This window comes from Tyto alba, unplaced genomic scaffold (assembly GCF_018691265.1).
Source record: "Tyto alba isolate M040663 unplaced genomic scaffold, T.alba_DEE_v4.0 Super-Scaffold_23, whole genome shotgun sequence".
NCBI lineage: Eukaryota > Metazoa > Chordata > Aves > Strigiformes > Tytonidae > Tyto > Tyto alba.
This window is the reverse complement of record NW_024881297.1, coordinates 5,355,175-5,380,035: the sequence shown is the minus strand read 5'-3', so window position 1 is coordinate 5,380,035 and position 24,861 is coordinate 5,355,175. Positions and strand designations below refer to the sequence as shown.

The following is a 24,861-nucleotide window of genomic DNA, read 5'->3' as shown; positions in this document are numbered from 1 at the left end:
TTCTCTTTGATTATACTGAACTGGGAAAGAGGGAGAGTAGTACAGATTTTTGTAGAGTTCATTTCAATCTTGCTGACTTTGCAACCCAGGTTTCCACAGCAAGATAGTTTAGAATTCTTAAAAGGGGTGGGGAGAAGAGAGTTGAAATTACACTCATGCTTTGGTTTGTATGTTGCCATTAAATGTGCTTCTGTCACACACAACTGAGATACCTCCTTTAAAAGCTGTTACTGTTGAAACTGGTCAGATCCCTCCTCTTGGGCTGCAGAACAAGTGACAAGAATACTAGATTTCAGCTGTGTGTGAGAGCTCCCACACACTGCCTGCGCCCAGTGCTTACCCCTTCCAGGTGTATGGTAAAGCACCAACATCCTGAAAAGGGGAACTTCAGCAATTAACATGCACCTTGGAAAATTCCTCATCAGCTGTCGTTGAAAGACAATTTCACAGGGGTGTCAGAAAAGGTGAAAGAGAAACAGCCCTGATCTAGGTATGAAGGCACATTAAATAGTGAACATGGATCATAATGCAAAATGGGTAAGACGCCTTCACATCATTCCTCCTGAAGAAAAGAGATAAGCTTTTTATTGGAGTGCACTGTGCTAGCTTGGAAGGAACAGCTTGCGTGGAAACAGTGAGAAAAAAAGATTAAAACAGATAGAAAAGAGCGTGAGCCAGAGCAAGAAAAGAGTAAAGAAAGGCCACAAGTTTCTATACATCCTTTTAAGATGCGAAAATATGTTCTCCTCTCCCATGTGTGAAAGAACAAGTGGTGATTGCTGTCCTTGAAAATATTTTCAGGTTTTCCACTGTTACAGTTAGATGCTAGTTACTATGTCCTTGTGAGTCAAACCATTCAAACTTATTGTACTTGGTACACTTAATGGGATCTGACCCTTTGCAAGAATGCCCTGATGAGATGCATCCACAGGTCCTGAGAGAAGTGGTGGATGAAGTGGCTAAGCCACTATCCATCATATTTGAGAAGTCGTGGCAGTCCAGTGAAGTTCCCACTGACTGGATAAGGAGAAACATAACTTCCATTTTTAAAAAGGGAAGAAAGAAAGACCTGGGGAACTACAGGCCAGTCATTGTCACCTCTGTGCCTGGCAAAATCATGGAGTGGATCCTCCTGGAAACTATGTTAGGGCACATGGAAAAAAAGGAGGTGGTTGGTGACAGCCAACATGGCTTCACTAATGGCAAATCATGCCTGATGAATTTGGTGGCCTTCTCCCACAAGATTACAGCACCAGGTGGATAAGGGTAGTGCTACTGACATCATCGACCTGGACTTGTGCAAAGCATTCAACACCGAGCTGTGTGGTGCATCCAGCGTGCTGGAGGGCAGGGATGCCACCCAGAGGGACCTGGACAGGCTGGAGAGGTGGGACCGTGCAAACCTCATGGAGTTCACCAAGGCCAAGCGCAAGGTCCTGCCCACGGGTCGGGGCAATCCCCAGCACAAACCCAGGCTGGGCGAGGAGTGGATGGAGAGCAGCCCTGCGGAGAGGGACGTGGGGGCAGCAGTGGATGGAAAACTGCCTGTGAGCCAGCACTGTGCGCTCGCAGCCCAGAAAGCCACCCGTGTCCTGGGTTGCATCAAGAGCAGGGTGGCAGCAGGTCAAGGGAGGTGATTCTCCCCCTCTACTCTGCTCTCTTGAGACCCCCCTGCAGTGCTGGGTCCAGCTCTGGGATCCCCAACAGCAGAAGGACACGGAGCTGCTCGAGCGGGGCCAGAGGAGGCCACGAAGATGCTGGGGGGGCTGGAGCAGCTCCCCTGGGGGGCCGGGCTGAGAGAGTTGGGGGGGTTCAGCCTGGAGAAGAGAAGGCTCCGGGGAGACCTTGAAGTAGCTTTCCAGTGCTTAAAGGGGACTACAGGAAAGGTGGGGAGGGACTCTCTATCAAGGGGTGTATGGATAGGATGAGGGCTAATGGTTTTAAATTGAAGAAGGGTAGACTTATACTAGATAGAAGGAAGACCTTTTCTTACAATGGTGGTGGTGAGACACTGGCATAGGTTGCCTAAAGAGGTGGTAGATGCCCCCTCCCTGGAAGGGTTCAAGGCCAGGTTGGACAGGGCTTTGAACAACCTGGTCTGGTGGAAGGTGTCCCTGACCATGCCAGAGGGGTTGGACTAGGTGATCTTTAAGGTTCCTTACAACCCAAATCATTCTGTGATTTTTAATGAATTTTTATTCAGTTCTGCTTATTGTTTCAGTGTTGCTTAGAGGGAAGATTGAAAAGAACTCAGAATGTAAAAGGTTGAGCAAAGAGCTATTGATACGCTTTTAGGCTGGTTCCACTCAATTCCAGTCAATTATTCACATGGTTTATTTCATTTCTGCTTCTTAAGGTTACTTGATGATTGCTGTTGAAAGGGGGGATGTTCAGGGACAAAGCAGATTTCTATACCATAATAATTTTTCTTTTTTAAAGCATGATCTATCAAGAAGTTTTTTGAAGGATGGAAAAGTATGAGTTAAACTTAGAAAACCAAGTTTTAGTATTTTCACACAGGTTTTTAGTAACGTAAGCTGGGTGAAAATGGCAGTCTTAGGCCACCACCCTTGCAAAGAGACTGAGGATGTCTGAACAGTACTGCTTTCTCAAGCCAAGTGGAGAATGGCAATAATTAAAACGATGAAAAATCAGTGTCAAAGCAATCGGTTATTTCTAGGAACGGTATTAAAACCCAGTATTTTCCTGCTCTAGGGCAAGAGTAGTACATCTACATGCATAAATATGAATTCTATGCTGCCATGTTGGAAATCAGTGTGTCTTGAACCTTATATTGAAATTTGCTTTTGTTCATGAATTGTGATCATTTAATCTAGGCCACATTTTATCTCAGTTGGGTTGTTCCCCACCCCCCACCCCAGTTTATTCTTAAATCCGAGGGGAGTTAAGCATGTCCAATTAGATTTTTTTCCTGTTTTATACTGCATGTGGAAATTTAGTGTTAGAAAAATAACTATCAGATACAACTGCACTTACAGAAACACTACTTTCCAAGAAAAGACAGATTCTGTTCATCATTGTGAATTGGGTGGGTCAGGGAGAGGGGAAGACAATGTGGCCCTACTTCAGACAGTGGGCAAAGGGGGGTGGGATAAGAGTTGGAAAGTTTCTCCCTGTCTATTTAGTGGTGCTCTAAAAAAAAATTAAATAATTCAGTGGACTTTGATACTGCCAACTGCTAGATCTGTGTTTTGTATTAAAGCAAGTCTATGGTCTCATTAACTTAAATTGGACCATTTATCTGACTCAAAAAAAGCAGAACATGTTTTTACAGTAAAGGAATAAAATGCTTTATTCTTTCTGTATTTTATTTTGCATAAAATATTTCCGCCCCCTAAAATAAACTTTGTTACACTTCCTCTCTCTACACTGAAATAGGAATCAAAAAGCTAAGTCCTTTTTTGGAAGTGAGATGGAATCCTCAGTTAATATAAACTGGTTTACTTGCACTGAACCTCAAGCTACATTCTTTACAAAGATCTCTGTTGCTGTGTCTCATCCAAATGTATGTGCTTGCAAGGTCTCTCATTTTTTTTTAATTACAACTTAATGTTTATAAATGGGTTTTAAGGCATTAAAAATATAATTTGTGCACAATAGTTTGTGGGAGACAGGTGTTGTGGAAAGTGTTAAATAAGGCAGGCTATTCTTTTTCTTAGAGCTTGGCATGCTTTTTGTCATAACCGTTACAAATATGTTATTGTTTCTACTGAGCCTGGATATGTAGCAACATAAATCACTAGCAAATAGAGTAGACAGAGTTAAAAAAAAAAAAAAAGACATATTTAAAGGAAGAAAAAAGGAACTTAAGAGTAGTGTCAGAGACCTTTATAAGTACAGATCAGTCAAACGCGTCTAGTTGCTCTTTTATATTCCATCCCTTGTACTTCTAAGTCACCTGTAGGAGTATTGTTTTGTCCCAGTCTTTTGGAAGAATAGTCCCTGACTGGTTGAAGAATCAAAGCAGGCTAACTAGTACAGATGCGAAAAAACCCATCCGACGGAAGGCAGCGCATTTGGGAACACCGTGCGTTTTTGCTCTGCTTTACACAGGGCAGGATGCCAGCACTTGGAATAATGTGCATTTGGCTTGACCCACAGATTGTTGGAAGACTGCTTTTGACTGGATTAGGTTTTGGATCAGGCTCCTTGTGACTAATTTTTGGCTTAAACATTAGGATTGAGGTTCATGGAAAATTAGGTTAGAGCTCTGGATAGAAATTTAAAGACCAAATCAGACATCATTATGTTTTGAAGACCGTCGCATATTTAACAAACTAATCCAAGTCTTATGAACTCTTAGGAGACTTGACTGTGCAGGTGTGCATAGTCAAGGCAGTATCCTACAAAGTCAGACTTAAATAAATCATACCTGTAGCTCTGTGTGTGTACCTTCTAGGGATAAGTGTTTGTTTAAAATAATATTTCTCACTGAAATAGCACTCTGAAACCTATTTATGACTGGTTGCCTCCTTTGTAATAGGTTTTGAAGCAGTCATGCACTGAGATATTATATTTGGAGCCATCCAGTGTCTGTGTGGGAGGTAAGTTTTCATAATTAACACAATATTCAATTATTATAGGACTGTGATTTCCCTATTTTACCCAGAGGAAAATGCCACAGGTCTCTAAAATAAAGCATCTCTAAAAAAACCCTCAAGGAGTTTACAATGGATAGATCCTTCTCTGTTGATTCATTTTTCTCCTCAGAGGAGCTGTCTTCCAGGGCCTGCTGTCATAATTTAGGTGATGCATGTGAAAGTTTGAGATGCATTTATCTGCCCCTCTCCCATTACTTATGCTCTGCACTTGCCCTCATATTCAAAGTAATGATACTTACTCTGTGTCACTCACATACTGTTTTACCTATGGTCATGGAGTTAAGGTCTGGAAATCCCGATAATGTATGTTCATATAAATTCACAGCAATATTTCTAGTGCCCTGTCCCAAATCTGTTCAGTGTAAGCAGTAAAGCGTTTGACTGCATTTTATGCAGCAAGTGGTAATATATTTATTGAGTAAAAGAGCTGCACAAAATTTTAAGGGCTCGTCTTCTTTCTGGGTTTCACAATCTACAGATAGTTTGAGACCAGTCAAAATAAGGTAGTTGCAAAACCTTGTTTTGATGTTTTTATAAAAACATGGATCATCTCAATGAAATCAGTGGCCTTGGTAAACAAACTGTTTTCACGCCTCCTCTGCACAATTCACAAATAGCGTGGCCCTTATGCAACTTCCAGAGAAATACTACCAAGGAGAAATAATTTCTTCATCTGGGTTTGGGGAGTCTTCTTGTTATGAGACCCAGATTTCTCATTTATCAGAGTATTTACTGAGAAACTGTTTCTTATTGTGCAGCTGATCCCTAGATCCCACTGATAGTCAGAATCAACTGCCATTTTAATAGGGCTGCCTCAGTTATAAAGATTTGTTCCCAAATCTTTATTTTGCCTATCGTGACCTAACTGAAGAATGCAGTACTAGGGGTCAATTAGAAAGAAGACCCGATTAAGTTTGAAGCGTTACTATGTTGTGCTTCATTTACTGCAGGCTATATTGAAGTTCTCCTTGTCTTACTTATCACAGTGCACTAAAGATTGTGGATTTTTGGTTTTTGCTTTTCTCTCCAGAGGAGTTTCAAGTTGTTCTTAGAGGAAGTGGCTTAACCCTTGGTGGGAAAACTGATGGTATTACTTGTACATATCAAGTGAACGGAACTACAATTCGTAAGTATTGAAGTTTGAGATGATCTGCCTTTATATTTGATAATAAGTGATTTATTTTGCTTCTCATCACCTGATTTAAAATCGAAATAAAAATATCAAAGAGGAGGAAAACAGGAAAGCCCTGAGGATTAGTAAGAGGATGTAAGTTATTTCACGCCTTGCTCACTGGTTTGAATTTGCTACCAATTGCCATTAGCTGTAAACTGTGAGTGGTGTCTGGCAGCCCCGCTGGCTGCGTGAATTAACATGGTGATAACTGTCTGGCTCCTGATGTTGAAGTAAACAGATGTTTGCTGGTGAAAAAAACATGACCACATAATGTACCAACCAAATACCCCTTCTTGTAAGATGGCCCAGGCCCTGACATAGGCTCTCATCATGATTCCTAAAAGGAACTATTTTCCAAGGTGCACTTACCTTGTTATCGTGGAGCACGTCTGCCCATTCTGTCTGGTGTACCAGATGTACAGCCGCTGTGCGGTGCATTTCAGGGGCTTGCCAGGGTGTGGGTGCCCTTCCATGACATGGAGTCAGTGTTCTTTCTGGAGCTCCTGCAGTAGCATAGAATAAGGTCGAGTCAGAACAGTTGGTACTATTTTGTCCTTGTGTTTTGACATGGTTCATCAGCTCAGTATCCCAAGCAGCACTTTCTTCCAGGAGTGGGTCTCGCTGCAACCAGATCCCTGTCTGGATTCTAGTTTCCTGACCTCTGGAAAGGAATTCTGTTTCAGATAGAGTGACCATGGCATATTTTACAGGCATTTTCCCTGTAGCTTTATCTGTTGATTTTTCCCTCCCCCCGGTGTGTGTGGGGAGGGTGGGGGGGAGGCAGGCAGCAGTGCGTGCAGATGGGTGGTTTGGTTGTTTTTTTTTTAATGTGAGTACTCACTGGCTAGATGTTACAATCCTTAGTTATTCTTTTGTCAAACTACAAGTGTCACTGGGGAAATTTTTCTGAATGGAATGCTGGCAGAAGTTAGACAAGCTCTAAAAGTAATTGAGAGGTGGTGCAGACTATTGTCTTCTTGCTACCTACTTAAGTATGCTCATGGAGAATTTAATTTTCAGCAAAATATTCAGGACTTGGTCTTCTCTTGCTTAGTGCACTAACTTGCAGCAGGGCAGATGAAAAGTCATGCCAGAATTTGGAGTAGTCTCCCTGTCCTGCTCTGTACCCTGAACTGGCACAATGTAGATGATGGTGGAAAATATGCCATTAATGGAAATCTCTGCCATTTTTTATATCCAGAAACTAAAGTGGATGGCTAGTATAAGTACATCCAACTTCTTGCTCTAAGCAGTATCCCTTAGAAGCAAGCTAGACTGGAAAATGACCAAAAATAGACCCGTAGAAAAAACCCAACTAACTTTTTCCGTACCAACCGTCTGATTTTTATATTAGCCTGTATTAAATTCCTACCCAATTGAACTTGTGTTTCCAGTACATTTTCTTCCTTGCTTTGGATATCATATATACTTGAATGGGCTGCCAATCTCTCCTGCCTGTTAAATATCTAAAATAATTTGGAAGAATAACAGAATACTACGGTAGTTCTGGATAAAGGCAACCTGTGTAAATAAATTCTGCTTGTATAAATTTTCCTTCAGTTTCAATTAAAATTGTCACCTTTGTTTTCTATGTTAAACTAGAGCTTGCTTATTTAAACTTGTTGCATAAATTAGCCTTATAGAGCTAGAATCTGGAAGGCGGCAACATTATTGCTGCAGTTGTGTATTTATTATCATGGTGTACCTTTTTTACTTGGACAAGTGAGGAAAGAGACCAGTTTAGTTCCAGGTGAATTTCACTCTATCTAGGGTAAATGGTTCAGACATCAGTTACATGACCTGAAGGTAATTAGAACTTAAATTTCAATTTAAGTGGCTGGTTTGCAAGTCATAAGGATACCTCAGTTCTATTCCTGCTTTGCTCTTGACTTGTTCACCACAAGCAGTCACTTCACTATACCCCATCTGTCCATTTGAGAAATTAAAACAATAGCACATACCTTCTTCACATGACTGTTCTGAGGCTTGCAGCAATATGGTTACATTCGTAGTGGCACTCATAGCATTCAGGATCTTCTGATGGTGTGCAGTAAGGTACTGGTGGAGATAAGGACCTATAGAATACAAGAGTTAAGGGGGGATTTAGCCATTTTCCATAAGCATCACAGATGTAAACCTCCTTTGTTCTGTTAATGGTTGCTACTGTCAGACTAAAAGTTTTGGCATTATTTAGTAGCAATGCTAGCAGCATACAAGAAATGGGCTTATGGTACTTAATGACTGGTGCTGTGCTGCCAACGATAGCCCCTAGGAAGTTGGATTTTTGATGTGCTCCATGCTACAAGCAGGGAATGAATCCACTGTGGACCGTGTCCAGAGGAAGCTAGCAAGGATAGGCAGAAGTCCAGACCACAAGCTGTAAAGAAGGACAGAAAACTTTGGTTTGTTACCTCTACAGGAAAGGAAGAATGGCCAAAGTAATTACTAAGTATGGGCTGCTTCAGGGCTGAAAATAATGAGCTGGGCTCTCCCAATCCACTGAGAAGAGAGCAAGAGGCAGGAGGCTTCAAATTCTGCAGCAGATCTAGGTGAGATGTTAGAAGAATGGTTCTCACTGTAACCATTTCTCAGGCCTGGAATAGATTACGTAGAAAGCCTTTTAACAGCTTAGATGAGTGCCACTGAACAATGTATGAAGCGTGTTGCCTTCTTTAAATGACCTCTTGAAATGCTGTCTGAACCTGCTTTCTCCAGTTCTCTAATTGTTCCGTCTTTTATGGCTGTATGGCATGTGTATGTCTGCTTTGTGATGGTAGAAATAACTATATTTGAACAGGATGGAGCCCTCAAATACTTGCTAGCATCTGATGTGAAAATGTCCAACTAGATCTCTGGGCTATTTTTTCTTTTCTTGGCTTCAGGAAAGGGTACGCTAAAGCACATGAAGGGGAGGGAATGGCGTAGTGATGTATTTATTATACGTTGCAGCGTAAAAACCCAATCTGCTATATGGGGTCTTGCCAGAAGCCTGCTACAACTGACCAAGGTTCTTGTCTTTAGCAGTGGACAACAGCAAACATTTAGGGAGTAGTATAGGAAGGGAATAGGGAAATTTAATGTGATACTTCCCCTAATATGCAAACTCATGCTCTACAGCTCTGTGCTGGGCTCCAAGCAGTTTTGCTTCAGACAAAACCTAAAAGAGACTAGCTAGAATGGTCAATAAGGTAGGAAGGGCGCTTTGAGCAGTAGCAGAAGGAAGGAGATGGTCCCAAGGAAAGAAGATTGTTCCTGTATCATTGCATTTTCCTCTACAAAAAACTGTCAGTCTCTCAGCAGAACCCTTTTGAGGGCATAACAGAGGGTCTGAAACCCATTTGAGGGTATAACAGAGGGTACTTGCATGAAGATGTACTTTAATGTTAGAGTTCCCCTTACTGATAGACTGGTCTCTGCTTTGGGACCAGCCTCAGAGCAAACCGTTACATTGTCAGTTCTTCTGCTTTTAAAAGATGCATTTGGCATGTTTCTCTTTTTGCATTTATAAAGAACCATTACCAAATGCTAGAAAGGAAACCTGCCAAATGTAGCTGTGAGATAGAAAAATAATCTATGAAACATACCATTAAGACAAAAACATATGGCAATGTGCTAATCCCTCTTCCCCACCTCACAACTAGCCCCAAATCTAGGCCAAGCAGTCAGTGCAGATTATAGCACATAAGAAAAGCTCATTTATGTTAACAGCTCCTCCTTCAGCTGCCCCTAAACTACTTCTATGTCTGCCTGTTCCCCCCATGCAGGACAGAGTCATCTCCAAGTTTATCTGACAGATCATTTATCTGCTCTCACCCCTAAATCAGGAAATAGTCCATGCTTGCAGGAACAACTCCAGTACAGAAATTAATGATCCTATTGTGGGGAAGTTTGGGAGGATGGTTCTGCACACAGGAGCAGAATTTTTCCCAGCTTACCAAACACATGAGGTAGAAGAGCTCCCTCCTCTCCTTTCCATAACTTCAGAAAAAGAGTGCTCTGTTGGTCATGGTACTCTAGAAATAGACACTTTATAAGTTTTAAGAGATATGCAAACATCTAGAGACAGAAAAGCATGAGAAACACTGCAGAAATAGAGACTCCAATCACAGCTGATAAAATAGTCCTTGAATGCATTGCACAGAGTTGGAGCTAATTAGAAACAAACCTTCACCTTCCAAATATTAGGAAACCCCCAGTAATGTTCTTACTCTTTGCAAAAATGGTCTCAATTCTAGGAAATTATCTCTCTGGAAGAACACAAGCTGACTTGAGTAAAATAAAGTAAGCAGTGTAATGTGGGCTCACACTTTCATTTAAAGCCAACTCCAGGATTGCAAGTTCAAGGTGCAGCTTTAAAAAGGCGCTTGGGCCTGCCTTGCTTGCAACTTCCAGACATTACCAAACCAGCATACTGTGAGAAGACAAGAGACTTCATAGCATGTTCACACATCAGCTTCTCATTGAAGCAGCACAGTGTATTAAGCTCATGTGGTTTGTTTTTTCAGATGAAAAACCAAAAACGGTGGAATCTGATTTTTTGCTCTGCCCTGCACCAATCCTATACAAAAGCGGCCAGTAAGTACTTGAAACAAATGTCATCCTATGTTTTGCTAGAATTGGACCCATTATTGCTGATGTTAATCATGAGAGGTTTTGGCTAGAGGCAGTCTTTTGTTGTTTTTATGGGGGGTGGTCTGTTGTCGCATTTCCCCCCCCATTCTTGTGTTATTTCCCTGGTGTATTTGCCAGCTTTGGAATGGGCTTTAAATAGTCATCTGTGACCAAACCAATTTGGACAGTGCCTTAAAAATGAATATTCAGCCAGTTTATTAAACACTGAAAAGGTCTGGCTTGTCATAAGTTTTATGCAGATTAGCTGTTTTAACAGGGCATAATATGCTCTCTTCTGGATAATCTTTAGGCTCACTGTTAAATAGATTACATTATCACTGACACTTACAAGCCATTATTAAAATTATGTGTCAAGATGCGTACCACTGCTCAACATGTAATGATAAAACAAGGCACTAATATAACAACGGCAGTAATCTCGTAACAGCACTGTGGCTAAACTGCAGTTCTAGCCTTATTCTACGTGTCACTGGCCATGGCTGCACATTACTTCTGGCCCTTGGTGAGCTAATCCTTCCCTCCTCCTCTCAAATTCTGACATGCCCTGGGCTTTTAAGATCACTTCAACTTCATTGTTCAGACTTGTGAAATTCTAAGCTAATCAGAAGTCAGGAAACTGCATGTCAGATCATGGTCCTGTATGAGGGCAAAGGCTTTCAGGCTGTTGACTTTCTCCCTGTTTTGCAAGTAGCTCCTCTCAGAGTGTTATTGGGCATGAGGTTACTATTAATCCAGTAGAAAGCACAGCAGTTTGTTACAGATCTGCATTGCCATTTTTCTGTGGTAGTTCTTAGCACTTTAAGACCTTAAGCATATTGCATAGATGATTTCCAGTAGTTACTTTTCTGAGTTAAACAACAATCAACTGCCTCCGTCATGCTGTAAGACCGATAGCAAAATCCCAAACACACATCTGTTTTTCGCATTAAGTGGCAACCAGGAGGAGAAAAGTTGGAAAGCGGTAGAAGAAAAGAAACTTCAGTGATTAACCCCAGTGGAATAGAGTGGGGTGAATCACTGCGGAGGAGCTGCATCGTAGCCTCTGCGCAGCAGCCAAAGCTCTCCTCTGGGGAGCGAGTGCTGGTTTATGGCAATGCAGGGAAAACAAGCATGGAGGAGAGTGACACAGAGAGCAGAGGAAGGGGGATGCATTTTTAATGCTGTTACGTTTTCCTTCTAGTCAAGCTGCCTTTTCCATAGCTATGCAAAATGTTGGTCTTGTCCTGTGTGCAGCAGGAGTTTGCTAGACCTACGTGCCTTGAGATTACACAGTGCAGTTGCACCATTTTCAGTTGAGCTAGGCTGCATGTGGTTGTGTGCCAAGTGTACAACAAAACAGCTGTAACAAACTGCTGTCTTAGCTAAAACAAATCAACACCATGTGCAGCTGTAAGAGAACTAATTTTGTCATCAGAACCATGTAAATCAGTCAGGTTAAGAACCCCTCCTCTCCATGCCAAGTATTTCAGTGGAGTTACCTTACAACAAAAGACCAGTAGCAAATTAGGCCCCCAGTATTAAGCACCCCAAGACCTGAAGCTGTAAATGCTTTTCTACACACTGTTCATCTGAGAGTAGTTAAACAGCCTATCCTGCCAAATCAATGTGAAATGCATGGAATATTTATATAGACTAAAGCACAGTGGAAGTTATTTGAACATGCTGCATTTTTTTCTAACTCCGTGAAGAGCTTTCTTGGCCTGTGAAGCATTATTGAAATAGACAACTCACCATATTGTAGTTGCAGTGTAGATCAAGCACCTAATTACGGCACGTTTCTTCTCAGCAGTGTTTGTAGGAAAGAATTCATGAATAATACACGTGAAGTTGTACAGGTTCACAGGAAACAATTTTTTTTCAAAAGTTACTGTGTGAAATATACTTTAATAACCTGCTATTGAAGTAGTTACAGCTTTGGCCCAGAGATAAACAGTTTGCTCTGCAGAAGACTGACAGCTATGAAAGATATGTACATATTTGAACTCTTGACTTTCCATTGGCACAGCTCAGGCTATTGCTGGATAACTCCCAGTAATTCCTCATGTAGTGGATCTAATATTAGTCCCTAATGTAGCAACAACCCGTCTGCTCTTTTTGTAGTGCTCTTTTTTAGTGGAATTAAGAACAACCCAAGCAAAGTTAGCTTTGTGACTTTTAAACCTGCAGCTTTGTTTCTGGCTAAAGAGTCACTTAACAGGTTTCATTATATTCTTCTAATTGAAGATGGTTCTTTTTGACTGATGAATTTGCAGTTTACGCATGTAGAACAGTAGAAACCCATGTGGAATAGATAAAATGCCAAAGTAACCAAGATGTTGGATTGGTGAACCCCTGGTCTCCTGGATTTACTCCACTGTATATTTCTACTTTCTTTCCAGCAGCTGGCTGCATTTAGTTAGGAGCCTCCAAAATGCCAGCTGTAGATTTAACCAAGCATTCTTTTCAAAGCCTGTTTTTGAACAGTTCCATGTAGCAGATGGATGTGGTATCCTTAGGTTATGTGGCAACATGACTGTGCTGCTTGTGCCATTTAAAAAACCTTCTTGTCATGCCACTTCTGAAGTGCAAAACTACATAGTCTGCTTACAAAACCAGCTCGTTTTAAAAGACCCCTGATTAGCTAACAGCTGAGAATTACTTGAGATATCTATGTGAACCACCTATACATTATAAAAAATATTAGAAAGTATTGAAGTAATCCAGAAAGGAGTAGTACCACGTACACTCTGCAGGAAGAAGATGAGGAGACAAACCCAACTCAAATTGCTTTGATTCGTATACTTTGAGAGATCACTTATATGCTGTGAGGGTGAGTGTAACATTACAACTAAGCTAGTTTGCTAAAAAGGACTCTGATTCCCTGAGTTCCAGCAGCACAGCAAATTCAAGCCTGAGCTAAAAAGGGGAACTGATTTTTCTTTTTTTTCAAATCTTTTGTGAGACTCTAAAGATATATGGCTTTTTAAATGGTCAGTGCAGTAGAATCTAACTGAATCAGAGATTTCTCTGACCTCTCTGTTACTTCACATGTCTCTGTAGTCATTGTACTTTGGAAAGAAAACAGAGCCCGTGGCTGTTTAGATGGCCAGTGTAGGAAGAACTGGTATATTTTTATAATTCTACCTTGTTGTGCTACCTTCGCTTTTGATCTCTTCATTTTGCTCAAAGTTTTTAGAGTATGCAGTCAGAAAATGTATCTGTAGGCTTGACTTCACAAACAGATGGCTTCTGTTCCTCTAAGCCAGTGATAGAATCCCCTCTGTCTTCAATGGAAAAAATTGTCAGAAGAATATAAATTTCTGTTACTTCCTGAACATTTACAAATTCTCTTTTATTTGATGGGTGGATGACAATAATAAAAGTTTAAAATAGCACAACAATACAATATTTTACTGAAATATTTGTAGTGAATATTTACATTCCTACTAAATTACCTCAGTTTGTATTTGAGCTCTAGTTTCTTACTGGAGCATTACAGTAAGAGATTTTGGGTTTGCTGGTGCCTGCTGAAAAAACCCAATTTGATCTTGTGCAGGTACTCAGCTAAGCAAAGCAAAAGTTAGGCCTAGGCTAGGCGGTGAATTATTCAAAATGAACCAATTGGCTGGGAACTTATCATTGTTCTTAAAACAGTTCAGAGAACTACAATAGTTTATTTTTTAATGCATCTGCAGCGTTGCTGGCCAGCTTCCACCTTCATGCATCCTGCATTTAAATTCATAGTGTTTGTTTAAAGATTAGCTCATAAAAATCAAGTGAGCATTTACCCCTTAGTCCAACAAGAGAAATTAGTTTCTTGAAACACATTGACTAAGTCTACCCGAGCACACGTACAAAAAGTTGGTTATGTGTTTCAAAACACCAATAGAAGGGCAAATGCTGGGTTAAGTGGGATCACTGCTTTTATTTAAGTGTCACATAGTTTTCATCTCTCAGTTGAGTCACATTTTGACACCCTTGCTGTGAATGGCACTTGCCTCTACCTATCTGAGGGATACACTAGGACAAAACTGGGCAGTATCTTTCTCCTTGGGTTTATAAGCCCCAAAACCAAAAAGGAAAAGTCCAAACATAAACTTTGCTCACAGTTACCTTGGATTTATGATTAGATCTCATGGAGAGATGGTACAGTCTGCACTACTGTTTTTTAATGACCTTATTTGCTCTCTGTTCAAATCATGTTGGCTTCAGCTTGCATATATCCCTTCCTACGTCCTGTCCAACATGAACAGCTGGTGGCACTTACAGAGCAAAGATTAAATAGGAATTATTTTTGTGTGGTAGGAAGGAAGGAAAATTACTATGCTTGTATTCCCAAATTCTTAGTTGCCTTCAGTTTCAGAGTAGGTGGCTTAAGTTTAGTTTCTAGTACGCAGTTCACTTGAAACAACACACACAACAATGCATGAGATAATTTTTTTTATTGCTAGTAGTAATTGTATTGCAATACAAATATTGTACGGCTGGTAGTAAAAGCTCTTGGCAACAGCACAAGTCCACAAGTTTAGTGATAACTTTAAATGTACTTCTTACCCAGACATTCCAATAAGGAGTTACAGAGGGAAAAATTAACCTTATTGAGCAAGTCCTACAAGAGTCTGGATGTCATTGGAGAATAAATAACTCAGACTTGTAAAACTATGAAAAAGTAGGAAATTTTGTCCTAGAAAGAAAACATAGCAGGAAATGATCTCTAGGACTGAAGTACATTGCTTTACATTTCTGAGCTACAAATACTACCTTGAGACATGCTTTTATTTGGCTACTAAGCAGACTTCTCACACGCAGAGCCTGTGTCATTCAAGGCTTTGTTCTTCCTGTTGACAGCAGCTGCTTTGCTTGTTTTGCACTCATTTTTGAATGGGATGGCAGCTCTGGGGGAATTCAGAAACACAAGCAGCATTGCCTGGTTTCAGCACTGTCAATTCTCAGGTCTTTAGATTTTAATATATTTTTGTTTCTGGTTTATCGCTGATTTTCTTTTGATCCTGACTTTACAACTCAGTTATTTTCCCTTATCTCTTTGGAATGAAAAGATGAGGGAAGAAAGAAGTAACCATCTCCATACTTTATGTAGAACCTTCAGCCTTGAAGTAACCTATTTTAGGAACTAGCTTAACCCCCTATTTCATCCATGTGTCTTCTTCTTAAGAAGTTTCTCAGTTTCTCTACATATGAAGAGAACACCTTTTTGGGGTTCTGTTTCGCTTTTAGAAAAGAAATTGGTTTTTTTCTGCAGCAAGAAGTAAGCCCTGTAATGTTCACTAATGCTATCTAGCTGTTTTTTTTTGACAGTTTGCATTACCTGCCCTTTATTTTTGTTTGAGCTAGTGCTAAAACAAGCTCCATTTTTATACCATTTCTGTAGCCTGTGATAGCCTGAATGCAAGCAAGAGTTTTCTCTCTCTGGCCAAAGTTTTGGTAGTATGATCTTAATCTCTGAAGTACAGATTTAGCACAGAATTAGCTGCCCTGCTTTTTGCTGTGGATCACATGCAGGGTTGAGGACAATGGGAATTAACCACAAGCCTCACATTAAACATGTCTTTGAGAGCATCGCTCAATAGGAGCTTAAGGGAAGCCAAGGTTCTGTCTTCTGGAAGAGCCTGTAGCTCTGCAGTTGGAGTAGACTTGTGAATCCACTGCATTTCTTCTTATGGGTTTCTAACAAATTAATGTAAAAACAGTTTCACATAAAACAGTACAGTGGGAGTCCATTTAAAACATATTTGTTGCAATTTACAGGATGCACCAAGAAGCTCCTGCTCAGTACTTAGGTGCCTTGAACATTCTTTACAGAAGCTATGCAGGCAAAAACTAAAACTAGCTGAAAGCCCAAGGATTCACACCCAAGCTGGCACTGGCACTCTTGCCCTCAGTTTCTGCCTCCCTGGGAAACAATCTCTCTATACAAAGAGGAAGCACGTGCTTCATATTTAATTCTAGGTGCTGTGAGTGAAAGATGTTTCCATAACAGTGGTACTTCGAGTCTTGCTTTTCGGTTTCAAAGGGTCTTTTTTATTAATACCAGCACCAGATTTAAGAGGAAGAACATGGACACGTGAAAGCAAACAGACACAGTGAAGATGAATGGATTGTGGGCTCCATCCTGCAAATGACATCATTTGGTTTCTAGACAGCTGCTCTCCTTCGAGAGCAGCTGAAAGGTGTTCCACAAAATGGTTGTCATGGCAGGCTTCTAACAAAGGATCCTAAGTATTCCCCCCCCTGCCCTGACTAGCCCAAAGATAGAGCATATTATGCTTTTACTCCATCCACTGCTTCTTGTCACATGAATCTGTGAGCCAGAAACTTAAAAATTACTTTTGAATTTCATCTCTTGGGGATCAAGAGCATGTTACATTGGCTAGCAATGTTTCCGAGTTCATTATGCTGGCAGAATACCACGCAAGTGCTTGCATCTTCAGGGATGTGTACAATATATGCACAAGTAACAAAGACATCCCTTTTCAAATTCGACTCAACTATACTAAGAAAAAACTTTTTCCACTGTTAATTCCCTTTTCTCCAACACCTGTAGGTCCTTTAACCAGCCTCCCTGCTTCCTCCCATGTGCTAGTATACTTGCAGTATTAAGAGGCACACAGTGAAGGCACCTGGAGCATTGCAGTTTTCATTAGTAGACTGTGGTCAGATTTCATAAATGTATTTTTTTACTGCAGCTCCTTTATGAGATCTTTACTTTCTCCCTCCTTTTTCTTGTGCTTGATAATGGCTCTAAAGAAGTAAAAGCAGTGTTAAAGAAGCGATGCCTTGTAAGGTGACTGATGTTTAATATGTTTGCCCAATTAACTTCTGGCTAATAATTCTAACCCATTAAGTAGCTAGTTAGTACACATTTCAAATAAACACATCTGGTCCTGCAATGAGTGAAGGTTCTGCCTGCGTGTGGGTGACAGATGTGATGGTAGTTTCCCCAGTGCTCTCTTTTAAATAATTAACAGCACACTGGTGAAGTAGCCTTAGACAGCCAGCCTCAAAGCCAGCTGTATAGTCTCAGAGCTGTGTCTGTGGACATGTGCCTCATCTCCTTAGTCTGCTCCAGCTATTCCCTCTTCTTTGGTATTTCAAAAGCTACATGTAGCTCTAAGAAACACCCTTTTAAATAACTCTGGACTCTTGGCTTCTGGTCCCAGAGGCAGCAGGAGAAGAAATAATATGTCAGGCCACCCAAGGGGCAAATAGTTTTGAATTCACAAGCCTTGCAAATTGATCTCTCTTACCAAACAAAAGACATTTGAATCGGTACTGCCCTGCTGTTTCATTACTTGGAGTTGCTGGACTAGGTTTGGAAACAACCTTCTTTTGAAGGAAATGTCATCTCGTGGTAGCCTACTTCTTTATGTGGTCAATAGCTTCCTACACTGGAACAGCTGGTAATTCTTACTGATCTCAAAAGTGTGAAAAGCTAATATTAGTTACGTGCAGAAGAGATCATTCCTTCCAACTCAGCCATCATTTTGTTTTTCAGATTTTGGCTTTCTGTTGTGGGGCTGTTTAAAGTTATTAATTCTTCCCTCTGTCTAGAAAAAAAATGTCAATAAATTAAATAGCAGGATATTTTGCAAGAGGCTAATTTGCACAAAAATTACTTCTTAAAAATGAGACTTAAGTTCTTGCTTACCAAAGGGCAAGGTATGATTTATTCCTACTTCTGAGGGTCCATGAACTCCGATCATTCTGTGCCTGTACCATAATGGTTAACATGCAGCTGTCATTAGTTCTAGTGATACGGGCTCAGTCTGTGACCTTTGTTTTGTAAGGCATCAACAATAGCACAGCTGCCCCCGCATAGTTGAGATCTCAAACCTGCAATTTGGCAAGAGGAACAGAACAAATTGGATAAATACACATAAACACATTGTGAAGGAAGGGAAAACAGAACAGAATGAACCAGAGCATCATCCTACAACTTGTTTGATAGGGATGATTTAAGTAGGCATATGGTATAGTTAAATGTGCTTTCAAAAACATTGGCCTGATTCTTCAAGCAAATATGAAATAAATATCTAAATAGGAAGAGAGCCGATACAGTTATCATTAGCTCTCTCAAAGGAGGCATATGAATGCCTTTGGAAATGTGTGCAAGTGGGGGCTGGGCGTGAATGATAAGCAGATTTACATTCCCACACAAAAAGTGTCATTAACTTATTGTTAAGATTACACAGTCGTACTTCTTTCTAACACTGCAAGCATTAAAAATCCAAGCAGGCAATACGCTAAAATTTAGACCTAACCCAGCACCAATTTTCTCATCTATTAGCTCAGTGTTGGCATAACAGACCACCACAGCCACTGTAATACCTCTCACACACACAGTTTTCATCCAACAGTCACACTGCCTACAATGCGCATATTTAAGAACTGAAAATCACTGCTGTGCTCATCCTACATTGCGACCTTTCAACACTGTGTTATTTAGTAACTCAATAACAATTTTAAGTTAAAATTAGTCTTTGTCTTTCTGCATTCCTTTTAGCAGATGGAAAAAAAAATAATAAAGTAGATAAGCTAAGAAATTCTGAATGTGTTATTACAAAGTAAGTCTAAACATACATTTAAATGATGCTCTTCACAAGTCACACCAGGTATATCTCCCACATGAACTGCCTGCAAATACTCAAACACACAAAACCCTGTGATTTCGAGTGTGTAGATAAACATACGAGATGACCTGTTTATTTAGACAAGCCCATAACTTCATCAAGTTCATTAATTTGATTAGAACATTAATTTATTTTCCTGAAGTAGTATTAAGAAAGTTGTATCTAACTTCACTGAGTTTTCTTGTGACACGGAAATCAGTAGCTGAAAACTAAATGAAGGAGATAATTACTGTTGTTTTCTATAGCTAAGGCTGGAATTATTATTTTAATTGTGTCACTTTTTCCCTCCTTGGCCAAGAAAGGTAAAATTTTGGGCAATGTGTTGCAGTCACAGAGAAGTGCCAAAGAAAAGTTGTCTGCAGGCTGCACATTTGACTTGTGTATCTTTCAGAGCCATTTAAGAAAAAAAGTAAGAGTTCATGGGGTCTGTTGAGCCTTTTCTGTACTCTCTCCAACTAACAGGCTGCATTTATCTTATTTTTGTGGCCTTGTTAATTAAATAACCTTATCCCAACCTTTGTGACAACTAAAGCAAGAGATTAATTTGGCCACAGAACTAAATTACTTGTTAATGTAAGGGGCAATGGATGGGATGAGTTCTTAGCCACCTGAAAGTTAAGCTACTTGTTTAAATATTCAAGTGTGGGTTTAAGGATCCATTTTCAAAGTCTCAACCTCAGACTATAAACTATGCTCTGACTACACGTAGCTTGAAGAATGCCTTGTCCAGAGAACAGGGGAGCAATTAAAATTAGGAATCAGTAGGATTTCTTGGTTAAGAGGTAGCTTGTTGACTAAAGTACTTCACATTCTAGATAGTACCAGCCATTACTATAAAAAGGCAAAAGCACAATAAATCCACATGACTAGTTACCTCTCAGTAACCAGTTGCACAGCTGTACCTTTAGAACTGCTCAATGAAGGAGAACCGTCAGTCTGCTGTTGCAAAAGGAGATACCAGACATCAGGACAAATATTGGGCTTCCTTTGGCTTGTCAGCCTTCCTAAAACCTTTCTGTCTTCCCTGTGCACAGTAGCTGCGCAGTTTTCTAACAAAAGAGATGTAGCCATAGCCAACACCAAAACAAGAAAGAAAAAAAAAAAAAGAAGTGAGGAATACTTGCCCCTTCCTCTTAACTTTCTGCTGCCCTCATCAGTCAGGTGAGTTCCTTGTGCTCACAACTCAGTAGGATGGCATCTCCAAATCAGGTTGTTTTCACCTGTTGTTTTAATTCCTGTGCCTCAGTGCTGAGGTGACTGGCATACTTCATCATAGATGTACTCATGGCTAATTAGGCCCATTGGTTTGATAGTGACATCTTTCAACATAAACAGCTTTCTTCCCCAGTAGCGCTGGGTAAAGAAACGTGACGTGCATCAGAACCTCTCCCAACCTGGACTAATTCCTTTCTTTGCAAAGTCACTGAGACTTACCATTTATTTTCAGCACCAGCACTTAAGCTTTTTTTTTTTTCCCTATGCAATCATTATATTCCAACAAAAATAAAAAAGATGATGGTTACCAGTTACTGGTTACTCACATGGTGCAATCTCCCCTCTCCCAAATAGCTAGAGAAATAAACTCAGGTAGGGGGGAAACCAGAAATATGGCTGGATTAGGCTTAATGTCTGTTATAAATATTAACTTCTGAAAATATTTTAGAAATACATTTAGTTTGACACAATTAGATTATAATGGGAACTATTCACAGATGGAAACATCCTCAATGAATTGTATAGGCTAACTGGCTCCTAAGACATATGGATCTGATGTTAAGATCAGTAGTAATTTCTAATGCAGTCCTTCACGTTCCTCAATAGGGCACACGGTGTTCCCAGAGCATTAAGAAAGAGTGCGTGAGCAGAACTAAGTGCTTAATATTATGCAGTGGACATAGTATCCTGAGCTGAATTAATAGACTAATTTAACATAATAATGACATTTCATACCCTGTTACTGCAGGTTCCCATGATTCCAGGAGATCAGAGCTAATTCATTGCTGGCTTCCAGTTCTTTCAAATTCACTAGCACTTCCCAGCAGTGAAATACTTATGTACATCTGCACTTCTGTCTGTTTCCTCTGGAAAGCCAAACCCAAACAGACAGCATTGAACAATCTGCTGAGAAAGCTTGATAGTTCTGGGGTAACACGAGGGGATCCTAAGAGAACCATGATTTGAATTTATGTCAGTGCTAAGCTACACCACGAAAAGGGGTGAGGGTGGGGGAGGGTGGAGTTTGTACTAATTCTTTACCAAAACCCCAAAACACCATAATGATTTGCATAGAGTGCAGGTCTTGCTATCCTCAGGAAAATAATTAAACACGCCTTCTTATGTCTGGGTGGTTGATGTGAGGAAAATAACTCTGACCATTTATCGCAACTGCAGATTATTAACTGTCCCCAGTACAATTCCCATTGACTAGAGTAAATGGTTTCTTATGCTTCCCAGGCATAGATGACCCTTGGCATGGTGGAACTGCACTGGCCATTTGGTGGGCAAGGTTTGTAATCCTGCTCCAAGGGAACTTGCTGTGTCCTTATGCAGCTGGGGCTTTTGATCTAGGAAGAGCAACAAAACCAGGAGCACAGAGTTGAAATACCTTCCTCCGTGGCTTCGTGTTGCCTCCTGGTGCTGCAGGGCTGTGTCCCTAGATGTGGAGAGGCAGATGCGTGCTCCTGGCGTGTTTGTTAACTGAGAACATGGGAAAGGATACTCTGTGCTTTGGTTGCTGAGAATGTGGGGATAAATATTAGTTATATCCCCCAGCAAATAATGGCCAATGATTTAAAACTCAAGTTGGTCAAATGAAACCCCTGTGTCCATGAATTGAGATTGGAACTGGCCGCACTGAGACATCACCACCTATCACTCAGAGTCCTATGGTGGTCTCCCCTACCCTATAGCTTGAGCATTAGTTGTCTCCATGTGTATGCCACTACCCCTTGCTGTTCAACCTTCACGCAGAAAATGAGGGGTGGCACAACAGAGGCTGCTGCACCTGGTGCTGAAAATTTCACTCTACCTTCTGCGGTGAGGTCAGTATTGTTTGGCAATGGAGCTTTTCCTTCAAACTCTAAAACACTAAATACTTGCACTGAATGACACCTTGTATTTGCTCCAGCTGTCAGCAGTGGTCAGTATTTCTGTGTTAAAAACCTGAACATGCTATTGTCAGTTACAGTGTGTTCCAGTTTCCCCATCCTTCAAGTGACCATCAAAATAAAGTATGGTCATGGTAGCACCCCTTTGTGCTGCCTGACTGTTGTGTAGGGGATAGTAAATTACATGGGTAAAGTGATAGGCATGCAAAAATTATACTTAGATCATGAGTTTTACCAAACCCTTCTCCCGCCATTGTTACTGATTTTTCCAGTGTATGATTTCTGTAAACATATGTATGGATGCAAACACACATACAGGTGCATGTGTATTTATAGATAGATTTAGAACTTGAAAACCCACCCCACACATATGTATTAACGGTGTAATAAAGCTATATATTAGTTCATGGAGGAAGGTTTTTTAAGAGGAAGGATCCTTTTAAGTACATAAATCTTTTTTTTTTCCTTCCTACTATGTACAGCGTTTTAGTTATTTTAATGCTGACACTTGCTTCTAGAATACCTTTGTCACCATAATTTTAGTAACTTTTTGAGCAGTTGCCAGTTTAATTTTCAGTGCGTGAAAATTGGAGGTAAATTATTTATTACTTCCAGCAAATGTCTTTCACAATTTTATTTAATTTTTTCATCTTTTTTAATGGGTCATAAAATGGCAATCTTTTATTGGATACTCATAAAGTAAGGAGCAAATGAATACTTTGCAAATAGGTTACTGTGGATTGAAATGTCAGCTGTATTTCACAGGGTATGAAATTCTTTAGACCAGAGCTGTAGTGACATATGGCAGTGGGCCACGTTCCTATTCTGTAACAATAAAAGAGCAGTGGACATAAAGGAGAGAAAGAATTCCAATTGTTGTGTCTTCTCAAGTTACATTTTTTGGTAAATTACTTATTAGAACAGCCAGCAGGCAATGACCGATGCAGTTGAAAGTTGCAAGAGCCTTGTGGTTAACTTTGGTCATAAATAAAAACATTTTTTAAAACTTCTTTTCAGACAAAGTTTTCCAGGATTGATTCCCATCCAAAAAGTGATACTTCACAGACAAACTATAGGAAAATCCCTTCCACACTGAGCAAGGGCTATGTACTGTAAATAAAACCCACAGTTTTTCCTATTACAATGAAATAGCTTTAAAAGTATGGACCACTGGAAAATTGCACATTAGACGTGTGGTACATAAAAAGCAATAGAGTTTGTGAGTATCTGAACAGCATGTTAATTACACATGCTTATTAGCTCAAGTTTGCCATCTCTTTGATTCCGCTTTACTCAAGTGCTCTGTCAGAAGCGATCAGAAGATAGGAATGAGCATCCTGGCTGAAAGCCTTAAAAATATGCTGGGTTTGAGCACTGCTCTATTTCTGAGGAACAGTGTGAAGGGCTGCACTTGCCTCTCCCTTGAGGCTTGTACCCACAGCTGTGTTTTTCAAGCTAGACTTAGTGAAGTTGGTCGACTCCTTGTGTTCTTGGGTATAATGGCAAGAAGACCTGGGGTTTTTGTGCATGGTGTGAGCAGGCCTTGGTTATTAGAACCTCTGATTGTTACCCTTGGGGTCTGCGACCCCTTCCTGTGTGCACAGATGTAAAATCCACGCTGTGACCCACGCAGCACGTGTGTCACTCAGCAGAGGCGAGGTTTTAGCTGGGCAGTGGAAGATGACTTCCTGGGTTGCTACAGCAACATCAACATTTACACCTACTGATTCTTTGTGGGTTTTGTTGCGGGTTGACCTGAAGAGATACCCTGTTCTACAGCAGCTTTCAAGAGCTCAACACTTGGTTTTGTTCTGTGCTGGTACAAAACTAGTATCTATCTAATCTTTCCTTGTGTCTAAAGGCCTGTTTTACTTCAGGGACAGCCTGCCCTCGCATGCATAGCTGTGCTGTCTGGGTGTGACCAGATTCATGGTGACTCGAGCACGGTGAGGGTTCAGACACGGGCCTCACATGCCAGCACGGTCTTTCTTTTGGTGCCAGGGTGGGACACTGACACCTCCTCTTCTCTAGTCTCCCTCTCTCTGCATACCTCAGCAAAGGCAATTTTCCTTGAGTATCTGGAAAGCAGTTAAGATACTCTGGGTGTAGTGATGTAAATGACATAAATAATTGCTGGGAGATCTGGCCATACAGACTTATGAAATGAGTCATTTAGTGCCCGTGGAGACATTTTTGAGGTGTTTCTGATCACCTCCACCAGGGAGACTGAAAGTATGGTCTTTACAACCGGCTGCCCAAAATCTGTACTCCTCCTTCCTTTGTGAGCTAAGCCTGTCTTAAAACATCACTGCAATCTCATAACCCTTTAAATTGTCTTCTTCCAGTCTTTGGAAGAAAAGTACCAGCAGAGGCCCAGAGATTTAGAAATGTTATCTGGTGAGGTAGGCTGGCTCGGCTCTTAGCTGATTTGATGTTTACTGAAGGAACCCGACACTCACAAAATATACTGACAATCACCAGTGGGAAATGAAAGTGCCCCCAAAATAGAATCACTGAATGTCATTTTATTTTCAAAATATTTGCAATTCGTGCTGAGTGCTGAGCTAAAAGCCTCACACATGTGCAGATACAGGTAAATAGTACATGTATTTATGTATACGTCTTTCTCTTGGATGTTTGTGAATGAGTGAGTAGAAGAAATAGGGCGCCTATTTTTTGGAACTCCAAATTTGAAGAGG

At 40.6% G+C, this 24,861-nt stretch overlaps 1 protein-coding gene across 2 annotated transcripts in view; it reads left to right on the top strand.

The window, feature by feature from the left end:
- The window catches only part of ANTXR2 (ANTXR cell adhesion molecule 2), a 119,875-nt gene that overhangs the window by 27,072 nt on the left and 67,942 nt on the right, over positions 1 to 24,861 (top strand). For both annotated transcript variants that reach the window (XM_033007403.2, XM_033007419.2), the window contains exons 8-10: positions 4,505 to 4,565; positions 5,653 to 5,748; positions 10,302 to 10,371. In XM_033007403.2, the coding sequence (XP_032863294.2) occupies positions 4,505 to 4,565; positions 5,653 to 5,748; positions 10,302 to 10,371 (227 nt within the window). The remainder of the gene's footprint in view (positions 1 to 4,504; positions 4,566 to 5,652; positions 5,749 to 10,301; positions 10,372 to 24,861) is intronic.